The sequence below is a fragment of the Narcine bancroftii genome, chromosome 6, assembly GCF_036971445.1.
Source record: "Narcine bancroftii isolate sNarBan1 chromosome 6, sNarBan1.hap1, whole genome shotgun sequence".
Lineage (NCBI taxonomy): Eukaryota > Metazoa > Chordata > Chondrichthyes > Torpediniformes > Narcinidae > Narcine > Narcine bancroftii.
The window spans coordinates 227,186,871-227,207,434 of record NC_091474.1 but is presented as its reverse complement, the minus strand read 5'-3'; the positions used below and the strand labels follow the sequence as shown (position 1 = coordinate 227,207,434).

The following is a 20,564-nucleotide window of genomic DNA, read 5'->3' as shown; positions in this document are numbered from 1 at the left end:
TGAGGTGACTAATGGTGGTACCTCAGTTGTGGAAATCCTGGAACAACAAATCTCTATCTGCAAGCCTCCAAAGAACATTCACGAGCATTTACCTTTCGAGCACCAAAGCCTGGTGAACTTAATACATGTTAAATTCTGTCCACAGTATAAGAATTGCCTACAACCAGTGAACTTGGAAGAATGAGACGTGAGATTGAACTGTGAACCAAAGAACTTTTCTTAAATTTACACACACATCATACATGTGCACTTAGAATTAGAAGGGGGTAAATTTGGGTTAGTTAGGTTAATAGAGATGAGTTAAAGTTTGATTCTGTTTTCATGTTTAAAGATAATTAAAAACAACTTTTGTTTAAGTAAACATTTGTCATGGTGAATATCTATTGCTGCTGAGTTTTGGGGTCCTTTGGGCTCATAATAGAAGTAGATGTACTTCTTGCTAGGAAGAGGTTCCCCAATGGTCTTTTCTGCTGTCTTTACTGTCCTCTGCAGGGTCTTGAGAACTGAGGTGGTACAGCTTCTAAACCAGGCGGTGATCCAGTTGCACAGGATGCTCTCAATACATCCTCTGTAGAATGTAGTGAGGATGGAGGGTGGGAGATGGACTTTCCTCAGCCTTCACAGGAAATAGAGGCAGTGTTGGGCTTTCTTGGCTATGGAGCTGGTGTTAAGGGACCAGGAGAGATTCGCCACCAGCTGCACTCCGAAAAACGTGATACTCTTGACGATCTCAATGATAGAACTGTGGTCAGGGGAGCATAATCTCCCTGGGCCCTCCTGAAGTTGACAACTATCTCTTTCGTTTTTTTTTAATGTTCAGATACAGGTTGTTTGCTCTGCACCAGTTAGTTAGTGTCTGCACTTCGTCTCTGTATGCTGCCTCCTTCTTCATACTGATAAGGCCCAGCATTATCGCGAATTTGATGATGTGGTTCCAGTCTATCTTTACAATTAATACTGTCTAATCTCAGCAAGATCCTGGTGAAATTTTCTTCACTCTTCAAATCCTTCCATAGGGGCCACTCCCTTGAGCACTCATCCCTTCCTACCAATCTTCCTCCCCCACTAAGACTCTTCCCCTGTGGCTGCAGGAGGTGTCACACTTGCGCCTACATCCCCTCCCTCACCACAGTCCAGGGCCCCAAATAGGCCTTTCAAGTGAAGCAACATTTCACTTGTGTATTGCAGGATTGATTTCCTGCATCCCGGTGCTCCCTTTGTGGCCTTCTCTACATCAGAGAATGAACAGCTTTGCTCTGTCCGCACTAGTGACAGTGACCTCCCAGTGGTCAACCATTTCAGTTCTGTGCTCCACTCCCATACTCATACGTCTATACATTGCCTCATGTACCATCCCACCAAGACCACCTGTAAATTGGAGGGACAACACCTGATTTGCCGTTTGGGCATTCTCCAGGCGGATGGCATTAACATTGACTTTTCTGATTTCAGCTAACCTGCTCTCTCTTCCCCACTCCCTTCCCTGTCTTCTTTCCCTCAGCTCTCCACCCCCTTTCCTCTCTATTCACCAAGTCATCCCTCCTCTCCTTACTGATGTGACCTCCCTCCCTTTTTTTCTTATTACCATAGAATGATACAGCACTGAAACAGGCCCCTTTGGCCCTTCTAGACTGTGCCAAACCATTTTGTTTTGCCTAGTCCCGCTGCCCTGCACCCAGTCCATACCTCACCCATCCATGTTCCTGTCCAAATTCCTCCAAAATGTTATAATAAGCCAGCATTCACTACCTTCGCTGGCAGCTCATTCCAGCATTGTTTTTTACTTCAACCATGGTGTCTACAGACTTTCTTGTTTTACTTCTTTTCATTATTCAGTTTAATCTCACTTTCCAGCTCTCAATTTGACCCTGGCAGGTTTTGACGCAGTAAGTAGTCAGCCTAGTTTTAGATAAATGAATGAATGTGATAAGGTGTACTGTTTCAACCATTCTGGGAATTGTAGATGGCCAAATATTTTTCTTAACTCTCCACTTATTAGACTCAGAATTATTTTCCATCCATCCTTCTGCTGGATAAATAGGCCATTTCTAATTTCCTGTCGAGATGATGATTCACTTTATTGTCATTGTATCGGTAAATCGTCATACAATCAGCATCGACTGTAAGTTAAAAAATAGTGTTATATACATTACAATAAAATGTGTGCAATTAAAACCAACAACAACACTATTCTACTGTTTAAAAAGTATTGATTTTACAATATGAGTGCAGTACCACTCAGTGCCATGATTCAGTGTTCAACATAGTCAGAGCTTCGTTTAAAAAAAAATTCCTTGAGCCTACTGGTGCACAATCAAAGGTTCCTGTAGCGTCTGCCCAATGGGACAAGAGTGGTTTGGGTGTGTTGCATCTTTTATAATTTCATAATTTGTGCCCTGATCAAATATTCCTTTATTCTCATCTGTTCCATCCCCAGTGTAGCCTCATAAATAAATAAATTTCTCTAGCAAAATCTTCGTAAATATCCCCTAAATTATCACAACCTTCCTGTAATGTAACCTAATAATAGTACTTGGATTAGAAATATATCCAGCATGTTTCCGTTTTTATTATCAGTACCTCAACAACAAGATGGGTTCTATGCCCTCTTAATTATCTGTCTGCTCTGCTGTTTTCAAAAATCTGTGGGCATGTGCTGCTCTCTCCCATTATCCTTTTAGCCTTCAGAGTATCCAAACAATTATTGTTCTTTACTTTGCTTTACCTACTAAGTGTATAATTTAACACTTCCCTGTTTGAATTTTATATTTCTCTTTCTGCCCACCTAACCATTGTAATACCTCTGAAGTTTACAGTCTCATCTTTAAGAGTGTTTCTTCTGGTGAACCATCTAGTCCTGGTGCTATTGTCTCAGGATAAGAGGTGACCTATTTAAAATTGAGTTTTTTCTTTAAATGTTGTGAATCTTTCAGGAATCTAAAGGACTAAGGCAAATGAGACATTAAGTATATACAAGGCCAAAATGGCTAAAGTTCAGGATTATAGGGAAATAGAAAATTATGGGGATTGGGCAGAAAGATAGGGTTGAGGCAAAAGCTCAGATCAGCTGTAGACTTCTTCAGTAGTGGGCAGACTATAATGTATTTCTGTTTCCATTTTCCATGTCACTGGACCAGATTATATAAATTGGGAGACTTAAACTGATTAGAGTTAAAACATTTTTGATCAGGAGCTTGAAAGAAATGCGGCAATGAATTTCTGTCAAAAATGAAATGTCATGAAAAGATAAAAAGTTTATTTTCCATACCCTACTTAGTAATCACAATTTTTATTAATTGAATATTAATTGTTTTTTTATCAATTTGTAAGAAGATTATCTAATTTTCATTAGTGTAGAGCAGAGAGATAATGATAATGAGTTTATTGTACAATTTGCATGCACTGAAATTCTTACTTGATGCAGCCAAACAGGTACTTCATGAAAAAAAAATAGTATTACATTAAATTAAAAATAGAATATAAATATAAATACAAAAGATAAATAGTTAATAAATAATTACCATCCTGCAAGAGAAAGAAAAAATGGCATTGCAATAATGTTGGCAGTCCTTTTGTGATGTTGGAGCAGTCATGATTAGTGTAAGGGTGGGAAATTGAAGACCTTGATAGCTGTTGGAAAGAAACTGTCCTTGAACCTGGAGGTCTTCAGTCTTCTGTATTTTTTACCGAAGGGTAACAGTGAGAAGACACGACTCGGGTGTATTCTTAGCAGAACTTCACATAAATGCCTTCCATAGATGAGAGGTTGGAGGACGTGTTGGACCTGACAATGCTTGCTATCTTTTACAGCCTTCTATGTTCTTGGGCACTTGAACTTTCACCCAGGCTGTGATGCAACTAGTCAGAATACTTTCTACAGTGGATCTGTAGAAATTCTGCTCAGACATTAGAAAGTATAGGTATTGGTGTGTCTTCTTCATGGAAGCCTCGATGTGCTGGCTCCAGTGGAGGTCTTCTGAAATATGAATGCCCAGGAACTTGAAGATACTAACCCTCTCTACTTCTGTCTCATCAATATGGACAGGAGTGTGGTTCCTCAGCCTCCCTTTCAAAATAATAAGCAATAAATTCCTTGGTCTTGGTGACATTGAAAGCACAATTGTTGTTTTGGCACCATCCAATCTTCATCTCCAATCTCCATCCTGTATTTTATCTCTTCACTTCAAGGGATTCAGCCAAGCGGAGGAGTCACGTGATGGAGTAGTGGCCGGACGGTGAACTCCAGCCCTCTCCAGAAAAGTCGGGAAAAACAAAAGAAAACACAAAGGCACAGAAATAAAAGTTACAGAAAAGTGAGTATAAAGGTGGAAAGAAGATGGCGACAAAAAAAGAAAAATCGAAAGCAACGGTAAGAAGAGAGGAAGAGAAGACAAAGGAGGAAAAAGGTGAAGGCCTTACCTGTCCGAAGAGGCCCGCTGCGAAGAGAGAAACCCGCTCCCTCAGGTCGGTAAATAATGGACTACAAAAATGGCTCGCAGAGCCGAGTAAAAGTGCGCAACCGCGAATGAAAAAAAACACACCGACGGGAGGGGGGACCAGCTGGGGAGTCGATCTCCACAGCCGGCAACGACAGCTGCAGAACACCTGCAGCAAGAAGAGACCACAGAAGACAATAGAAACAAGAAAGAAGAGGAGGAAAGGGCACCAAAGGAACAACAGATGGTCAACCCAGAGGAAGAAGAAGAGTACAGAGAAATAGAAGAAGAAAAGAAAGGCAAGATAAAGGATATACTTTCTCTTATTAAAGGATACATGGAGTCATTTAAAGAATGGCAAACACAGGAATTTAAGGATTTAAGAAAAAGAATAAACAACACAGAAGAGAAAATAAATAAAATAGAGATGACCTTAACAGAAATGGGAAAGAAAATGGACAAGATGGAAGAGCGGGCAGTAGCAGCAGAAATGGAGGTAGAAGACTTAAAAAAGAAATTGGAGGAATCTAATAAAAAAACTAAAGAGACACAAGAACTACTAGCTCAAAAAATAGATACAATGGAAAACCATAACAGAAGAAATAACATAAAGATAGTGGGCCTTAAGGAAGATGAAGAAGGCAAGAATATGAGGGAGTTTATAAAAGAGTGGATCCCTAAGACCCTAGGATGTCCAGAACTACAGCAAGAAATGGAGAGTATTGGCCTCTAAACCACAACCACAACAAAAACCAAGATCTATTGTAGTAAAATTCCTAAGATATACTACAAGAGAAAAGGTACTGGAGAAGACAATGGAAAAAGTAAGAGAGGGCAACAAACCACTGGAGTATAAAGGGCAAAAAATCTTCATTTATCCAGATATAAGTTTTGAACTCCTAAAGAAGAGAAAAGATTTCAATACAGCAAAGGCGATTTTATGGAAGAAAGGGTATAAATTTATACTAAAGCATCCAGCGGTATTGAAAATATTTATTCCAGGACAACAAAACAGACTATTCTCGGATCCAGAAGAAGCACGAAAATTTGCAGAACAATTACAAAAATAGACTGAGGGAGGAAGACGGGTAATGAGAGTTAAAATGATCACGATTGATATGTATGTGGGTAAAGACAAAAATAGACTGAGGGATGAAGATGGGTAATGAGAGTAAAAATGATCACGATTGATATGTATGCGGGTAAAGAGGTATAAGAGTGAATAGAGACAATGTGCATACGTGAATGTATCTGTACGTAGAGGAAAATATAGATAGTATAGACAAGAATTAATAAGGGAAGGTAATGGAATAGAGAGAATAAGGAGGGAATTAAAAGAGTGACCTTTGTGACATATGAAAAGTGAAATCTTTTCTGGGGGGGCGGGGTGGGGGGAAATAGCGGTCACTGCAAAATCAGTTGACGCTTGCGAGTGGATTCGCAAATCCAAATGGAGAGGGGAGATGTGGTTGTCTGACAAGGGATAAAGGACAAATCAGGAGGGGAAGGGGAGATTGGGGATAAATAAGATAGAAATAGGAGAATAAGGAAAATGTTGGATGTTGTAGGAATGTTGTCTTATAAAGAGTTGAAAATAAGAAAACAGAAATGGAAAAGGAGGAAAGGTAATGATGGAAAAACGGAAAGAGAAGATAAACAAAATATAAAAGGGCTACGCTGAACTATATGACTTTAAATATTAATGGAATACATAACCAAATTAAAAGGAAGAAACTACTAAATTTAAATGAATAAATGTATTCCATTAGAAAAAATAACATATAGGTTAAGAAATAATATTGAAATATTCGAACAAGTATAGGAGCCTTACATTAAATACAATAGCGAAAACCTACCGGGGACAAACATTACCTAAGTTGATGGAAGGAGAAGGAAAGAAAAGAATGGACTCAGTAGAATTTCTGGTGTATTTTTGTTGAATGACAACATTGTCTGACTGGCTTAATGCAACCTAGATTGTATACCTAAAATGGATGAGAGGGGGGGGGGTGGGGGGGTGGCTTGGGAGGAGGGGGGGGGGGAGAAAAAGTCACTGTATATGTGTGAAAAAGAAATAGTGTATATCATGGCTAATGTGATTTATGGTGTGAAAAATAAAAAATTAAAAAAAAAGGGGATTCAGCCAAGCAACAAGGGTCTTTTCAGCAGTCAAAGATTGCATTGGAGTTAAACATGGCTAAGCCATCATGATTGCATGGTCAGCAAGGAGGAAGAGTTGTGGCCAATTTGCACTGATTGGGGTCTGCTGATAAGGAAGCCAAGGATCCACTTGCAGAATCCCAGAGTCTCAGATTCCTTAATTTGGTCATGAGTTTTGCTGGTATGATGGTGTTAAATGATGAACTGTTTTTTTCTTCTTTGGCTTGGCTTCGCGGACGAAGATTTATGGAGGGGGTAAAAAGTCCACGTCAGCTGCAGGCTCGTTTGTGGCTGACCAGTCCGATGCGGGACAGGCAGACACGATTGCAGCGGTTGCAAGGGAAAATTGGTTGGTTGGGGTTGGGTGTTGGGTTTTTCCTCCTTTGCCTTTTGTCAGTGAGGTGGGCTCTGCGGTCTTCTTCAAAGGAGGCTGCTGCCCGCCAAACTGTGAGGCGCCAAGATGCACGGTTTGAGGCGTTATCAGCCCACTGGCGGTGGTCAATGTGGCAGGCACCAAGAGATTTCTTTAGGCAGTCCTTGTACCTTTTCTTTGGTGCACCTCTGTCACGGTGGCCAGTGGAGAGCTCGCCATATAATACGATCTTGGGAAGGCGATGGTCCTCCATTCTGGAGACGTGACCCATCCAGCGCAGCTGGATCTTCAGCAGCGTGGACTCGATGCTGTCCACCTCTGCCATCTCGAGTACCTCGACGTTAGGGGTGTGAGCGCTCCAATGGATGTTGAGGATGGAGCGGAGACAACGCTGGTGGAAGCGTTCTAGGAGCCGTAGGTGGTGCCGGTAGAGGACCCATGATTCGGAGCCGAACAGGAGTGTGGGTATGACAACGGCTCTGTATACGCTTATCTTTGTGAGGTTTTTCAGTTGGTTGTTTTTCCAGACTCTTTTGTGTAGTCTTCCAAAGGCGCTATTTGCCTTGGCGAGTCTGTTGTCTATCTCATTGTCGATCCTTGCATCTGATGAAATGGTGCAGCCGAGATAGGTAAACTGGTTGACCGTTTTGAGTTTTGTGTGCCCGATGGAGATGTGGGGGGGCTGGTAGTCATGGTGGGGAACTGTAGTCAACTAACAACAGCTTGAAAGTCTATTCACAAGTCATGGAACAAATTCCCTTAAGGCTACAACATACCGATCATAAGGCCATGACAAACAAGTTTTAACTGATGCAGTATTATCATTTAATTCATATTCATGTGATCAATTTTTTTAAAAATAGGACAATAAAAGTTCTTCTGCATAACATTTTGTAAGATGATATCATGCCATTAATCAGTGAAATGGTTTCAGTCTAATTATCCTTTCTATCTCCTTTGTATATGAATTGTGTCAAATGAATATTCTGTTGGATTTTCCAGAGGCTCATTGATAACTTGAAGCTTTGATTCTGGTTCAAGTTTTCGTTTTTTACCTTGGGTTGATGCATTGATTTTGATTTTCCAAAATGACCTAGATTTGGGGAAGCTTCCATTAGTTTCAAAGTTAACAAATGTAATTCTTTATTCAAGAAAGGAAGGAGATTGAAAACAGGAAATGAGAGGCAGTTTGGCTTAACATCTATTTTAGACAAAATGTTAGAACACATGATTGAAGACAGCATATCAGATCATAACCATATAACCGTTTAATCTAAAATCTGAAATCAGACTTTATGAAAGGGAAATCTAATTTCCTCAATTTATTGTTCTTTAAAAAAGTACATTGCAACTCCGATTATATGAAATCGGATTCTCTGAAATCCTCATTTATCTGAAATTTTTTCAGAGCAGAACTGACTTCACAGGTTGGAAAAAAAATTAACTCGACGTGAAATTAGAATGACGATTGTCCTCCTTTCCCCAAAGGCATTTGATAAGGTGTTGCTGCATCAAAGGTTACTGAGGAAAATAGACAATGGACAGTAACATATTGACGTAGATAGAAGATTGTCTGCAACAGGAAGCACAGAGTTAGCAAGGCATAAGTGGTGTGCCACTGAGATGATCACTAGGAAACACTATTTTATAATTTATAATTTATAAATTTTCTGGGGAAGCAAATGCAATTAAATCATGAATAGACAAGGAAGATATATTAAGGACACAGGGAGACTGCAAAGGAACATAAATGGGTTAAGGGAGTGGGTAAAGATTTGGCAAGTGGAATATTAAGTGGAAAATTGTGAGCTTGTTTATTTTGTTGGGTTAAAAAAAAGTGTGTTATGTAAATAGTGAGTGATTGCAGAGTCCTGAGCTAAAGAAGGATATGGTTGTTTTAAAGCATGATCAACAGAAACCTTGTAAGGAGATACAAGAAGCAATGAGGAAAGCTAATAGAATGTGATAATTTATTGATAGAAGAATTGAATACAAAAGTAGAGATAGCATGCTTCAATTATATAAGGTTTTGGTAGTCAACCAGACCACCTGTATACTATTGGTCTTCTTACTTTAAAAAGGACAGGAAGTAGTTCAGAGAAGATTATTAGACTACTACAAAAAAAAAGAAAGTTGGAGGGGCTCAGCACTATTCATGGAATGACATGGACAAGAGAAATACAAGAACTGTAGAGGCCTGACCTGAAGCGTTAACTGTCCATTTCGCTTATGGATGCTCCTGGCTTGCTGAATCCCACCAGCTCTTTTTGTTTACTCAAGATTCCAGCATGTGGCAGATTTTGCAGTACTGTGAGAATTCTCTGTTGGTCTTAAATTGTGTGCAGGCATTATTGAATATATAACATACTGATTTTGAATCTTGGATTTATGAATGTCATTTATTTTGTTTCTATTTCAGCATGGATAGGCCAAAAGTTTTATTGTTCATGATAACTTGTTGATTTCACATCAACTATTGAATTTAGTTGTCTTTTGAGACAAGGTTGATAGACTTTCTCTTCTCTTTATTACAAAGCTATAAATCCAAATAGAAAATATAAAGCCAAAAAAATGTAGTTTGATTGATTAACATAATTTTTTTCAATGTACAGTTTTTTTTCCTTATTATTCTGCTGCATTTTCATTCTCTCCTGCTACTTCCATGACTAACAAAATGTACAATAGAATAATCTAATTTTGTAGTGAACTAATGGAGTGTTTATGAGAAAATCAAGAATGGCCAAAGTTCAAAATTTTCCCACCTGTTTATGAGGAAATACTCTTTGTCTCAAATGTTTAGTTCTGGTATAGTTAGTGACAACTCTAATGCATGACAGAAGTTCATGAGATATGTCATCTATATTATACTAGCTACCACTTATATTTGAGTTTTTTTTGGTGAAAGATTAATTTGCCTTTAATTATTTTTATTCCCTTCTAGAAACCGGCAAATATCCTTGTAATGGGTGAAGGAGCAGAGCGAGGACGTGTGAAAATAGGTAAATATCACTATACTTCACACGTGATGGAGTTTATTTTTCTTTGTGTAGAGTTTGAAGGATTTGGAGTTTTCCTTTAGACAAGTACTTTTCATACTTATGTCCCCAAAATGAAACCAACTGAGTGCACTTTATGCAAACTTGCTCAAAAAAATGGATTACTCCCGTTTCTGGAAGGCAATCTGATTGCATTTAACACAACACTGGTTCAAATTCTCTGCAAAAGAATTAAAGATTAACCAAAACAATAGTTAGATGATTACACCCAGAAACATTGTGCTCACATGGGACTTGCACAATTCCTGATGGGACCAGTTCCAACTTCTTTCATCTCCAACATTTTGTTGCATTTGTTCTGACTCCATCTTCTATGTCTTAACCAGTCTTAAGACATGTTCACATACTTGTCCTAATACCCTGCGCCTTTGAGTGTGGCATCTTTTTTTAAAGAAAGTGGCACATAATTAAAAAAATTTTTTAAATATTTTTATTGATTTTCATTAATAATAAGTTTGTACATTACAATTATGGAATGACTACAGAAAATATAAAGATAAAGAAAAGCACTGTGAAAATAATCATACATATAAATTTCCAAAGCACAGCCATATTAATAAAGAATGGACATAGTAAAATTTATTTAAATTATTCAAACCTCTTGCCCTCAACAAGGTTGAAAGTTAATATTGATAAAATAAAGTAGAACACTCTGAAGTGGGATAACAGAGTGCCAATGTTATGTAATAACACTGTGCCTAGAGATTATGATAATAGTCGATAAACGGGCCCCATAAAGTTTGGAAGCTAATGTTTGAATCATTAATTGCATATCTAAATTTTTCCAAATTTAAACAGGACATTATGCCCCTTAACCAAGAATAGGTGGGGTATTATCTTTCCACTTAATCAAAATAGCATGTCTGGCCAGCAATGAAGTGAAAGATAAAATGAAACATTTAATTGGAGTTAGTAAAATCCTGTCTTTTCCAAGAGTTCCAAACAGAGCAATTAAGGGGGTTGGTTCTAATTTTAAATTGAGAATCACTGACAATGTTTGAAAAACCTCTCTCCAATATTTTTCCGAACGGGGGCACATCCAGAACATAGGGATTAAGAAAGCGCTACCTACTTTACATTTATCACAACTAGGGTTTATTATCTGTGTGAAAATGAGACAATTTGAGTTGAGACAAATGTACCACTTTAAATTGTAGCAGACAGTGGCGAACACACGAGAGATGTAGAGTTAATTAGTCATTGGACAGCAAAAGATTCAAATCCTGATCCCATGCATTCTTAATTTGGACTAAAGGAACGCATCTTGAACCAGTCAATGTCATAAATTCAGATATTAACCCTTTATAGGAAGATTTTAATCCAAAGAATGTACCAAGAATATTTATTTCAGAAGCACTAGGAAAATCATGGATCTGCGATTGAATAAAATGCTTAATATGTGAATAGCTGAAAAAAATAAGTGTTTATTAAATTGAATTTTCCAACAAATTGAGCAAAAGATACAAAGCTGTTATCAATAAAAGGTCCTTAAACCATTATTACCTAATCTATACCAATCATTAAATGCAGAATCCTGCAAAGAAGGCTGAAATAGATGATGAGGCAAAATTGGGCTTGAGAGAGAAAAGCCCTGGTCCAAAATGCCTTCTACACTGCACCTGTATTCTCAAACTCTATTTAACAACCAGATTGTCAGTTAGTTTATATAAGACAAGAGAAAGCGAGGACTCAAGAAATCCCGAGATTGACATTTTTAGTGGAATTTAATTCCATTTCTACCCAAGCAGGAGGGTTAGCTTGATTATGTTCTTGTTACCATTTCATAAGGTTATGTATAACCACCCAATAATAAAATCTAAAATTATGAAGTGCGAAACTACCATTTCTTTTCGACTTTGAAAGATGAGTTTTATTGAAATGGGGGTGCTTTCCTTCCCATATGTAAGATGATATAAGCGAGTCAAAGAACAATTTAGGAATAAAAATTGGTATAGACTGGAAGAGTTATAATGTTCATTTTAATAGAATTAAAACAACCAATCAAAGAGATACAGGAGATCATTTTGTTAAAGACAGTTTCACATGCTTAAGTAGAGACATTTTCTTTAAAAAGATGTTTATGATTTTCATAATTATAATGCCAAGATATGTAAATTGATCTTTCACAATATTAAAGGGAAAGTTAGAATACATTAGTACAGGAGAATTTAAAGGGAAAACTTCACTCTTATGTAGATTTAACATTCTCTGAAAATTGATGAAGTTGAAAAATTAGGGATAATATGGAAGGTAAAGAAGTATCAGGGTTTGATATGAAGGGAAACTTATGTTCAATTTTCTTCCTATTGATCCCTGAAATATCTCTACTCGCTAAGTGTCATTGCTAGAGGTTCTAAAGCCAGATTAAAAAGTAATGGACTTAAAGGATAGCCTTGACGGGTATCCCGTTGGAGAATGAAAGGTTTTGACAGTTGTGAGTTAGTAAGAATTGAAGCAGTAGGACAAGAATATAATAATTTAATCCATATAATAAAAAAATGGTCCTGTAGCACCCCATGCACGGAGACGAGAACCGGCCCGCAAAATAGCCAATGAAGGCGGCAACCGCGCGGATCTGAGGGTGACACCAGCCATCATCCCAAGTGACCTCCATACAGCGGGAAGACTGGTAACTATGGTGGGAATGCCAGCCAACCCGAGGTCGGCGCACCGATGACATGAGGCCCTGATGTCATCGCCAGGGGCCCATATAAGCAGAGCTGCCAGTGCAATAAATCAGTCTTCGACTTCGACTCCTCATATATGGCTCTTCCTTCCACACATGTTGTAGCGCGCAAGCTACATTGGTGACCCCGACAGGTCCAACTGGCAAGGATGACGGATCAAGCGGAGCCAGTGACCATTCACGCGGTCTCTCTCAGGCTTCTGACATTCTGGGTGTTGCATCCGCAGGTGTGGTTCGAGTAGGCCGAGGCTCATTTCCAGCTTCACCACATCACTGCCGACACCATCTACTTGTACATTGTGAGCACTCTTGATCAGGACACAGTGGCAAAGGTCGTAGATTTCCTACAGCAGCCTCTGGAGCAAGGCAAATACGCAGCCCTCAAAGAGCTTCTAACCTGCACTTTTGGGCTTTATCAGCCCCCCTGTTTGCTTCATATGGACTGTTTGGAGACAGGGCCCTATCTAACCTAATGAGGGAGATTCTCATGTTAACTGAAGGCCATAAGCCTTCCCTGCTCTTCGAACAGATCTTTCTGGAGCAGCTGCCCAAGGATATACAGACGGCTCTTGCTCACAGATGAGGACTTCTGCGACCTTCGCCGCCCGGGCAGACATGCTCTGGAGAGCGAAGAAGTACACCAGCACGATCATAAACCACATCAGCAAGCCCTAGCGAGATCAAGACCAGTGGAGAGGTAAGTGAAGAGCTGTGTGGTGATGGGGTGCAGAAACCCATCGATGCTGCCCACCCTGTGGGTTTTTGGGAACACCCTGGCCAACCATGGTTGATGGCTGTGACGGTTGGCCCACATGATAGCCTCCTCCTTGTCTGGGACTCACTGTCAGGCAGGTTGACATGGGTGCTGAGATAAACATCCTACCCCCTGCAGGCCTCGACACCCGTAGCGGCAAAGAGGGCCCAACCTTGAGAGCAGCCAACAGCACCTGCATTTGAACTTTCAGGACATGTACCTTCCTCCTATGTTTCAGCAACAGTCACTTTATATGGACTTTTACTCTTGCGGCTGTGGTGCAACCACTCCTGGAGGCCAACTTTCTTTGGGCCCACTGCTTGCTGGTTGACCTCAAGGAATGGTGCTTGATGCACACTAGAACCTTTCAGACTCTGTCTCTGTGGGTAGCCAAGCTACCTGTCCCCCACCTGAACTCTATAACACTCTCAGACAATGAATTCACCTGCATTCTGGTGGAGTTCCCCTCGATAGTTCTCCACGGCTGAGCCAAAGCACAGGGTAAGGCACTACTGTACGAGGGCCCCCGCTCCACGCCAGCGCATTCCGACTCCCGAAAAGCTCAGCCTGGCAAAGGAAGATTTCAAAAAGATGGAGGAGCTGGGGATTGTGTGGCGCTCTGACAGTCCCTGGGGCTCTCTGCTCCACATGGTACCAAAATCAGCAGGGGGGGGCGGTTGGAGACCATGCGGTGACTACTGCCATCTCAACGAGGTCACCATGCCGTCAGATATCCTGTGCCCTACATCCAAGACTTTCCTGTCAACCTGCACAGGGTACAGATGTTCTCCAAGGTGGACTTCATCCGGGGGTACTACCAAATCCTAGTTCACCCCTGGACATCCCCAAGATTGCAATCATAACCCTTTTGGTTTGTTTGAATTTATCCGCATACCCTTCGGTCTTAAGAACGTGGCACAAACTTTTCAGCGGCTGATGGATACAGTGGCCCGGGACCTCCCATTTGAGTTCATCTATCCTCCGCCCGCCGCAGCCGCAAAGACCATGCCGCTGACCTGAGACAACTGTGCACCCATCTGAATGAGTTCAGGTTGACCATCAACCCCGCTAAGTGCCAGTTCAGTCTGGACACCATCAACTTCCTGGGCCACAGGATTAACAGACACAGGGCCACACCCCTCCCTGAGAAGGTTGAGGTGGTCTGGCATTTTGCTAAGCCATGCATGGTGAAATGACTACAGGAATTTGCCGGTATGATAAACTTTTACCATAAGTTCATACTGGCAATGGCATGCATCATGCGCCCCATCTTTGCGCTGATGACCAGCAAGACAAAAGACATTGCTTGGGACAAGGAATCTTCCAGGGTGTTCCAGAGTGCCAAAGGTGCGTGGGACAACGCCACCCTCCTGTTCTACCCCAGCACAGAGGCACCTATCGCTCTAACTGTTGACGCCTCCAGTGCAGCAGTAGGGGGTGTACTAGAACAACTCTTCAAGGGCCAGTACCTTTTTCAGCAGGCACCCCTGCCCCACCAGAACTCAAATACTGCGCTTTCGACCAGAAGTTGCTAGCGCTCTACGTGGTAGTAAGACATTTCTGTTACTTTTTGGAAGATCAGAAATTCAGGGTGTTCACTGACCACAAGCCACTGACATTTGCCTTTCCATGAGGAATCGGATGCATGGTCGGCCTGACAGCAAACACTTGTCCTATGTGTCTGAATTTACCACAGATGTTCAACCCATCACGGAAAAACAATGTGGTAGCTGACACTTTGTCATGCCCCGCGATTGAGTTGACACACACCCTGTCCCAAGGGGTTAATTACGTGGCCTTGCCAAAGCTCAGCAGCAGGACCCTGAGATCCCCACTTACAGGACCACCATCTCCGGTCTCAGGGAGGAGAAAGTCCTGGTTGGCCCAGGTAACCTGACACTGCTGTGTGACATTTCTACCGGCAGCCCCTGCCCCATCGTCCTGGCAGCATGGAGGTGCCAGGTTTTCGAGGCCACCCTGCCATCCGTGTCATGGTAAAAATGGTGGCCAACAAGTTTGTCTGGCATGGCCTCCGTAAACAGGTCAGCCAGTGGGCCAAGTCCTGAATGAATTGTAAGTCCTCCAAAGTGTAGATTTACAAGAGAGCACCCGCATAAACTTTTGAGCTGGTGTGACACAGGTTCAGCCATGTACACATTGACTTAGTGGGGCCATTACTGGTTTCCCATGGGGCGAGTTACCTCCACGAGGTGGCCGGAGGTGGTTAAGCTGGTTGATACCACCACTGAAACTTGTGCCAGGGCACTCATTGACACATGGGTGTCCTGATTCGGGATTCCAGAGCACCTCACTTTGGACAGGGGTGCATAGTTCACCTCCGGACTCTGGGCAGTGCTGGCTATCTTTCTGGGGACGCAGCTCCACCACACCATTGCGTATCTCCCGCAGGCCAACAGGTTTGTGGAATGCTTCCACAGGCACCTTAAGGCAGCCTTGACGGCGCAGCTCAACTGGGTGGACGAACTGCCTTGGATCCTGCTGGGAATCCATACTGTGCCAAAGGAGGACTTCATGCCTCAGTGGCGTAGATGGTTTACAGCGTGCCTTTAATCATTCTTGAGGAGTTCCTGGCCCCCGATAAAAGCCTGGAAGACTCCGCGTGAACCTTGAGAGCCTGCGCCGGAAGATAGTCCTTGGTGATGGGGTGGTCACGTGATGTGGAGGGATTAGAAGGTGGAATCTCAGAGCTCCCAAGCCAGGATGAAAATTAGCAAAAGAAAACTTTTGAAGGATCGCCTGAATACCATTAGAAGACGTTGGAACTTGTGCAGAATATAAATATGACAAAAAAAGGGAAGTCCATGTTGAAAAATGGGAGAGAAGAGACACCTCGTGTCAAAATGGCGGGGTAACGTTGATACCAGCTGAAAGAGCATCCCACTTCCAATGGACGCTCGGTTGAACAGAAGGACCCCTCATGGAAGAAAATGTCACCCCAGGCTGTCAGACTACAGCAGACAGCCCTGGATCGAGTGGCCCAGTATCCCCCTCCCCCCCCCACCACAACACGGGCATCAGAGCTAGTGGCCCAGTGGAGCGTGGGAGCAAAGCGGCAGACCCAGTGGGGCATGGGAACAGAGCGGCAGTCACGGCGGGTGTGAAGACTGAGGGTCGGGGGAGCGGAGCGCAGTGGAGAGGGGTGTGAGTCAGCACGCAAAGAATTTGGGGAGGCCATTGCTGTAATCGACCTTGAGAAGAACAGCACTCAGATGAGTCGCGGCACTCAGGATCTGAGTGGCAGTCCCGTGGGTGCAAAGACAACGGCACAGACGAACGGAGCACAGTGGAGAGGAGCACAAATCAGGGCGTAAAGAAGTCGGGAGTGCCACTACTGGTCCCAACCCTGAGGGAAGTGACACTTACCAAGGTCCTGACGGCAGGTCCGTCCCAAAGCCAAGGGACGTGGCAAGTAAGGAGGCATCGTGAAGAGGAGTTCTGGCAGCAGATCTGGCTGCAGAATGGACGAGGTGGCTTCAACGTTAGGGTGGCTGCAAGCAGGAGCTGCAACAGAGGGTACAGCTCTGGATCTTCTGGAGAAGACAGTGAGGTTGAGGACTGTGGGGAGACCCTGGGTAGCAATGTCCCTGGAGGGGGAGTCTGTGAGGAGCCTTAGGGCTCAAGAGGAGAGCCTCAGGGAGGCCAAACTCACAGGGAGGCTCAAGAACCTTCCCTGCGTGATGTAATGCAGGCACTTACTCTCATGGAGAGCAAGGTATCCTTGGCCATGGATAAAAGGGTTGAGGTTATGGGTAAAAAAGTTGGATAAGGTACAGGGGGACCTCACAGGGTTAATGGGAAGTGTATCAGAAGTGGAGGAGGGGGTGGGGGGGGATTACAGAAGGCACTATTAATAGCATGGGGAGGAAAATTGACTCTAATGAAGAAAGGGATCAGAGCTAGATTCCCTGGAAAATTTCAGCAGGAGAAAGAACATCAAAGTGGGGTTGAAGGAGGGGGCTGAGGGTCAGAACCCCGTAAGGTTTTTTCAAACATGGATCCCCAAGGTGCTGGGTGGAACCGCGCTGGGAGAGAGGGTGGAGGTAGAAATGGTGCACAGGTCCCTCCTCCTGAAGCCGGGTCCTGGACAGAGACCATGCTCTGCCTTGCTAAAATTATTACAATACCAGGACAGGGAGGAGATACTGAGGGCAGCAGCAATTGGGAGCAAACAGAGAGTGGGTGGGGGGGTCCCATGGAGATCGATGGGAACAAGATCTTTCTCTACCCTGATATCAGTGTGGTGCTCTTAAAGGCGAGGAAGCGACTGGAGCCAGCTAAAAGGACAATTAAACAGAAGGGCCATGAGTGTGTACTGTAGTACCCGGCCACTCTGAAAGTGGTTTTGCCAGGGGGAGAGAGGAAATTCATTACAGATCCCGAGAGATCATGGCAAATGGCAGAGGATTTACCCACACTTATGGGTAAAAATAAGAGTCCAAACTGAAACAGACAACTAATCCACAGAAATATATGGACTCACTGTGAATTGTAAGATACTTGGGTGTTTAAATGAAAAGAAAAGACATGAGAAAAAAAGACAAGTGGAAGAAAATGTTATGACTAATTTTTTTTTACTTGAGAGTGTGGGAGTTGGAGGAAGGAGATGAAAGATGGAAACTGCACAAACTATTATTGGAGGGGTGGCAGTGGCAGATTGAAGATTGTCGCTGACCAAGGAGGGGCTGGATATAGTATGAAGAAGGTGCTGTTGTGGAAGGATAATCGGGGATTGAACGAGTGTGTGGTTACAGAGGGTATGAATGTTTGTCTTTACTGTTTTTTGCTAATTCCCTAGTTTTTACTTTCATCCTTGTTATTGTCCTTGTCTTTTACTGGTGAAGTGTTGTGAGCGAATGGGTGTGTGGTGTTTCTCTTTCTTTTCCAGGGTTTGTCGTGGCTCGGATGGAGCAGAGCAAAGGGCAAATGGTAAGAGATTGGGAGTGCAGGTGGAGGGGGAGGAAGCATGTAGGGGAGGAAGCTGGGGGTAATGGCTAAGAATAAAAAGTTTGCTACTTTTAATGTCAATGGCTTAAACGGTACAGTGAAGCAGAAAAGGGTCTTGGTGCACATTAAGAAAAAATGGGGATAGATCTGGCCTTCCTTCAAGAGAAGTATTTAACTGAGTGGGAACATAAAAAGCAATAAAGGGGGTGGGTGGGTGAGATAATATCCTCCTCATTTGGCTCAAAGGCAAGGGGAGTGGCAATTCTAGTGGGGAAGAGTATTCCAGTGCAGGTGCAGACGGTGATTACAGACAAAATGGGAAGATTCGTTATGCTGCACTGTCAGATATATTCAGAATCCTGGACCCTAGTGAATGTGTACGCCCCCAACTATGATGATGAAAAACTTATACAAGACATTTCCCGACGATTGGCAGAGGGGAATGAAAATATTCTAATATTTTAATCCTGTAATAGAAAGTCCACAAAACTGATAACTAGGACCAGGGCGGTGAAAGCCACCATTGACTGCACGAGGGAGCTGAATTTTATAGATGCATGGCGTAGAAAGAATCCAAGAGAGAGGAACTACTCGTTTTATTCAAAGCAACATGACTCCTACTCTAGAATAGATTTTTTTCTGGCTTCAACCCATTTGGAAGGTGGGATCATGGAAGCTGAGTATAAGGCAAAGCTTCTCTCAGACCATTTCCCCTTGGTTTTGACTATATATTTTCCACATAAGCAAGGAATAGCATCTTAACACTTTGCTGTTGAAATAGTTGGAGTTTTGTAGTTCTATAAGAACTCAAATAGCCCTGTTCTATGAGGACAACTGCCCCTCTACTTCAGATAAATTTATTCTGTGGGACACGCTTAAGACATACTTGAAGGGCCAGATAATTGGGTATACAAAGAAAGTCAAGAAAAGTTATGAGGGAAATGGAGGAATTGGAAAAGGACATTATCCAATTAGAGAAGGATTTTCAGGAATCAGACTTAGAGGACCATTATAGAGCTCTCACAAATCGAAATTGGAATATAATATGCTTCAGACGTCTAGTATGGAAAAGGCCATTATGAGATTGAGACAAAAGTATTTAGAGTTGGGGGGGTCGTCGCTTGGCAGTTGAGGGCAGAACAAGCCTCTAGAACAATTAATGCAATACAAACTAGGAATGGTCTTCAGGGAATTCTATGAAGGATTGTTTCAATCTGAACTGACTAGGGATCCCAATCAAATGAATGAGAACCTGGCCCAATTAGATCTCCCACACCTGAATCCAGAGGAACAGGTGGGATTAGATCTTCCTTTTACAGAGGAAGAGTTGGGTAAAGCATTGAGTGCGCTACAAGCAGGCAAGTCTTGGGGGTGGACGGATTTCTGCCTAAGTTCTATCGAGAATTTAAGGACTTATTAATGCCTCTATATGGGGAGTGATAGACCAGGCCAGGGAAACACGGACTCTCCCGGAATCTTTCACAATGGCAATTGTTATGACGATTTTGAAAAAGGGTAAAGATCCACTCATGCCCTCTTCTTATAGGCCAATTTCCCTGCTGAATACTGATTACAAAATCCAAGCCAAAACCCTGGCAAACAGATTGGCACTGCATTTGCTGAAAAGACCAGACCAGACAGGCTTTGTGCAGGAGAAACAAGCAGTGGACAATAAGGTGCCGGAGAAGGTGGGGTTGGGACCAACTTTTCAAAATTGGATCAGGACGCTATACCATGCGCCCAAGGCGAATGTTATAATCAATGGGCAGGTCTCTTTAGCCTTCCCACTTACCAGATCTAGTAGACAAGGTTGTCTGCTGTCACCGGCTCTCTTTGTGCTGGCAATAGAACCTCTGGCAGAGGCCGTTCGTCAGGATCCAGGCATTAAAGGTTATAGAGTGGGCCAGGAGGAACACAAAATTAAATTATTCGCTGATGACGTACTGATATATCTGACAGACCCTGTGACTTCTCTGCCTCGACTTGACTGGGTACTGGAGGACTATGGGAAACTTTCTGGGTTCAAGATCAATTGGGAAAAGAGCAAGGTGATGCCATTCACCGAGGGTAATTATAGTCAATATAAAGAAAATAGTAATTTAAAGTGGTCACAGGAAAGGATCAAATATCTAGG

General features: G+C 42.5%; 1 protein-coding gene and 1 long non-coding RNA gene across 5 annotated transcripts in view; one reads left to right on the top strand and one right to left on the bottom strand.

Annotated features, from left to right (window-relative positions):
* Positions 1–20,564, top strand: part of LOC138737099 (cyclin-dependent kinase 19) — a 238,675-nt gene that overhangs the window by 83,970 nt on the left and 134,141 nt on the right. For all 4 annotated transcript variants that reach the window (XM_069887604.1, XM_069887602.1, XM_069887601.1 and 1 more), the window contains one exon: positions 9,911–9,968. In XM_069887604.1, the coding sequence (XP_069743705.1) occupies positions 9,911–9,968 (58 nt within the window). The remainder of the gene's footprint in view (positions 1–9,910; positions 9,969–20,564) is intronic.
* LOC138737103 (uncharacterized) overlaps positions 7,787–20,564 on the bottom strand; it is a 34,726-nt gene continuing 21,948 nt past the window's right edge. Inside the window, exons 3-4 of the long non-coding RNA XR_011340770.1 lie at positions 10,253–10,406; positions 7,787–8,062 (exon numbers count right to left, since the gene is read on the bottom strand). This is a non-coding gene — a long non-coding RNA (uncharacterized lncRNA). The remainder of the gene's footprint in view (positions 8,063–10,252; positions 10,407–20,564) is intronic.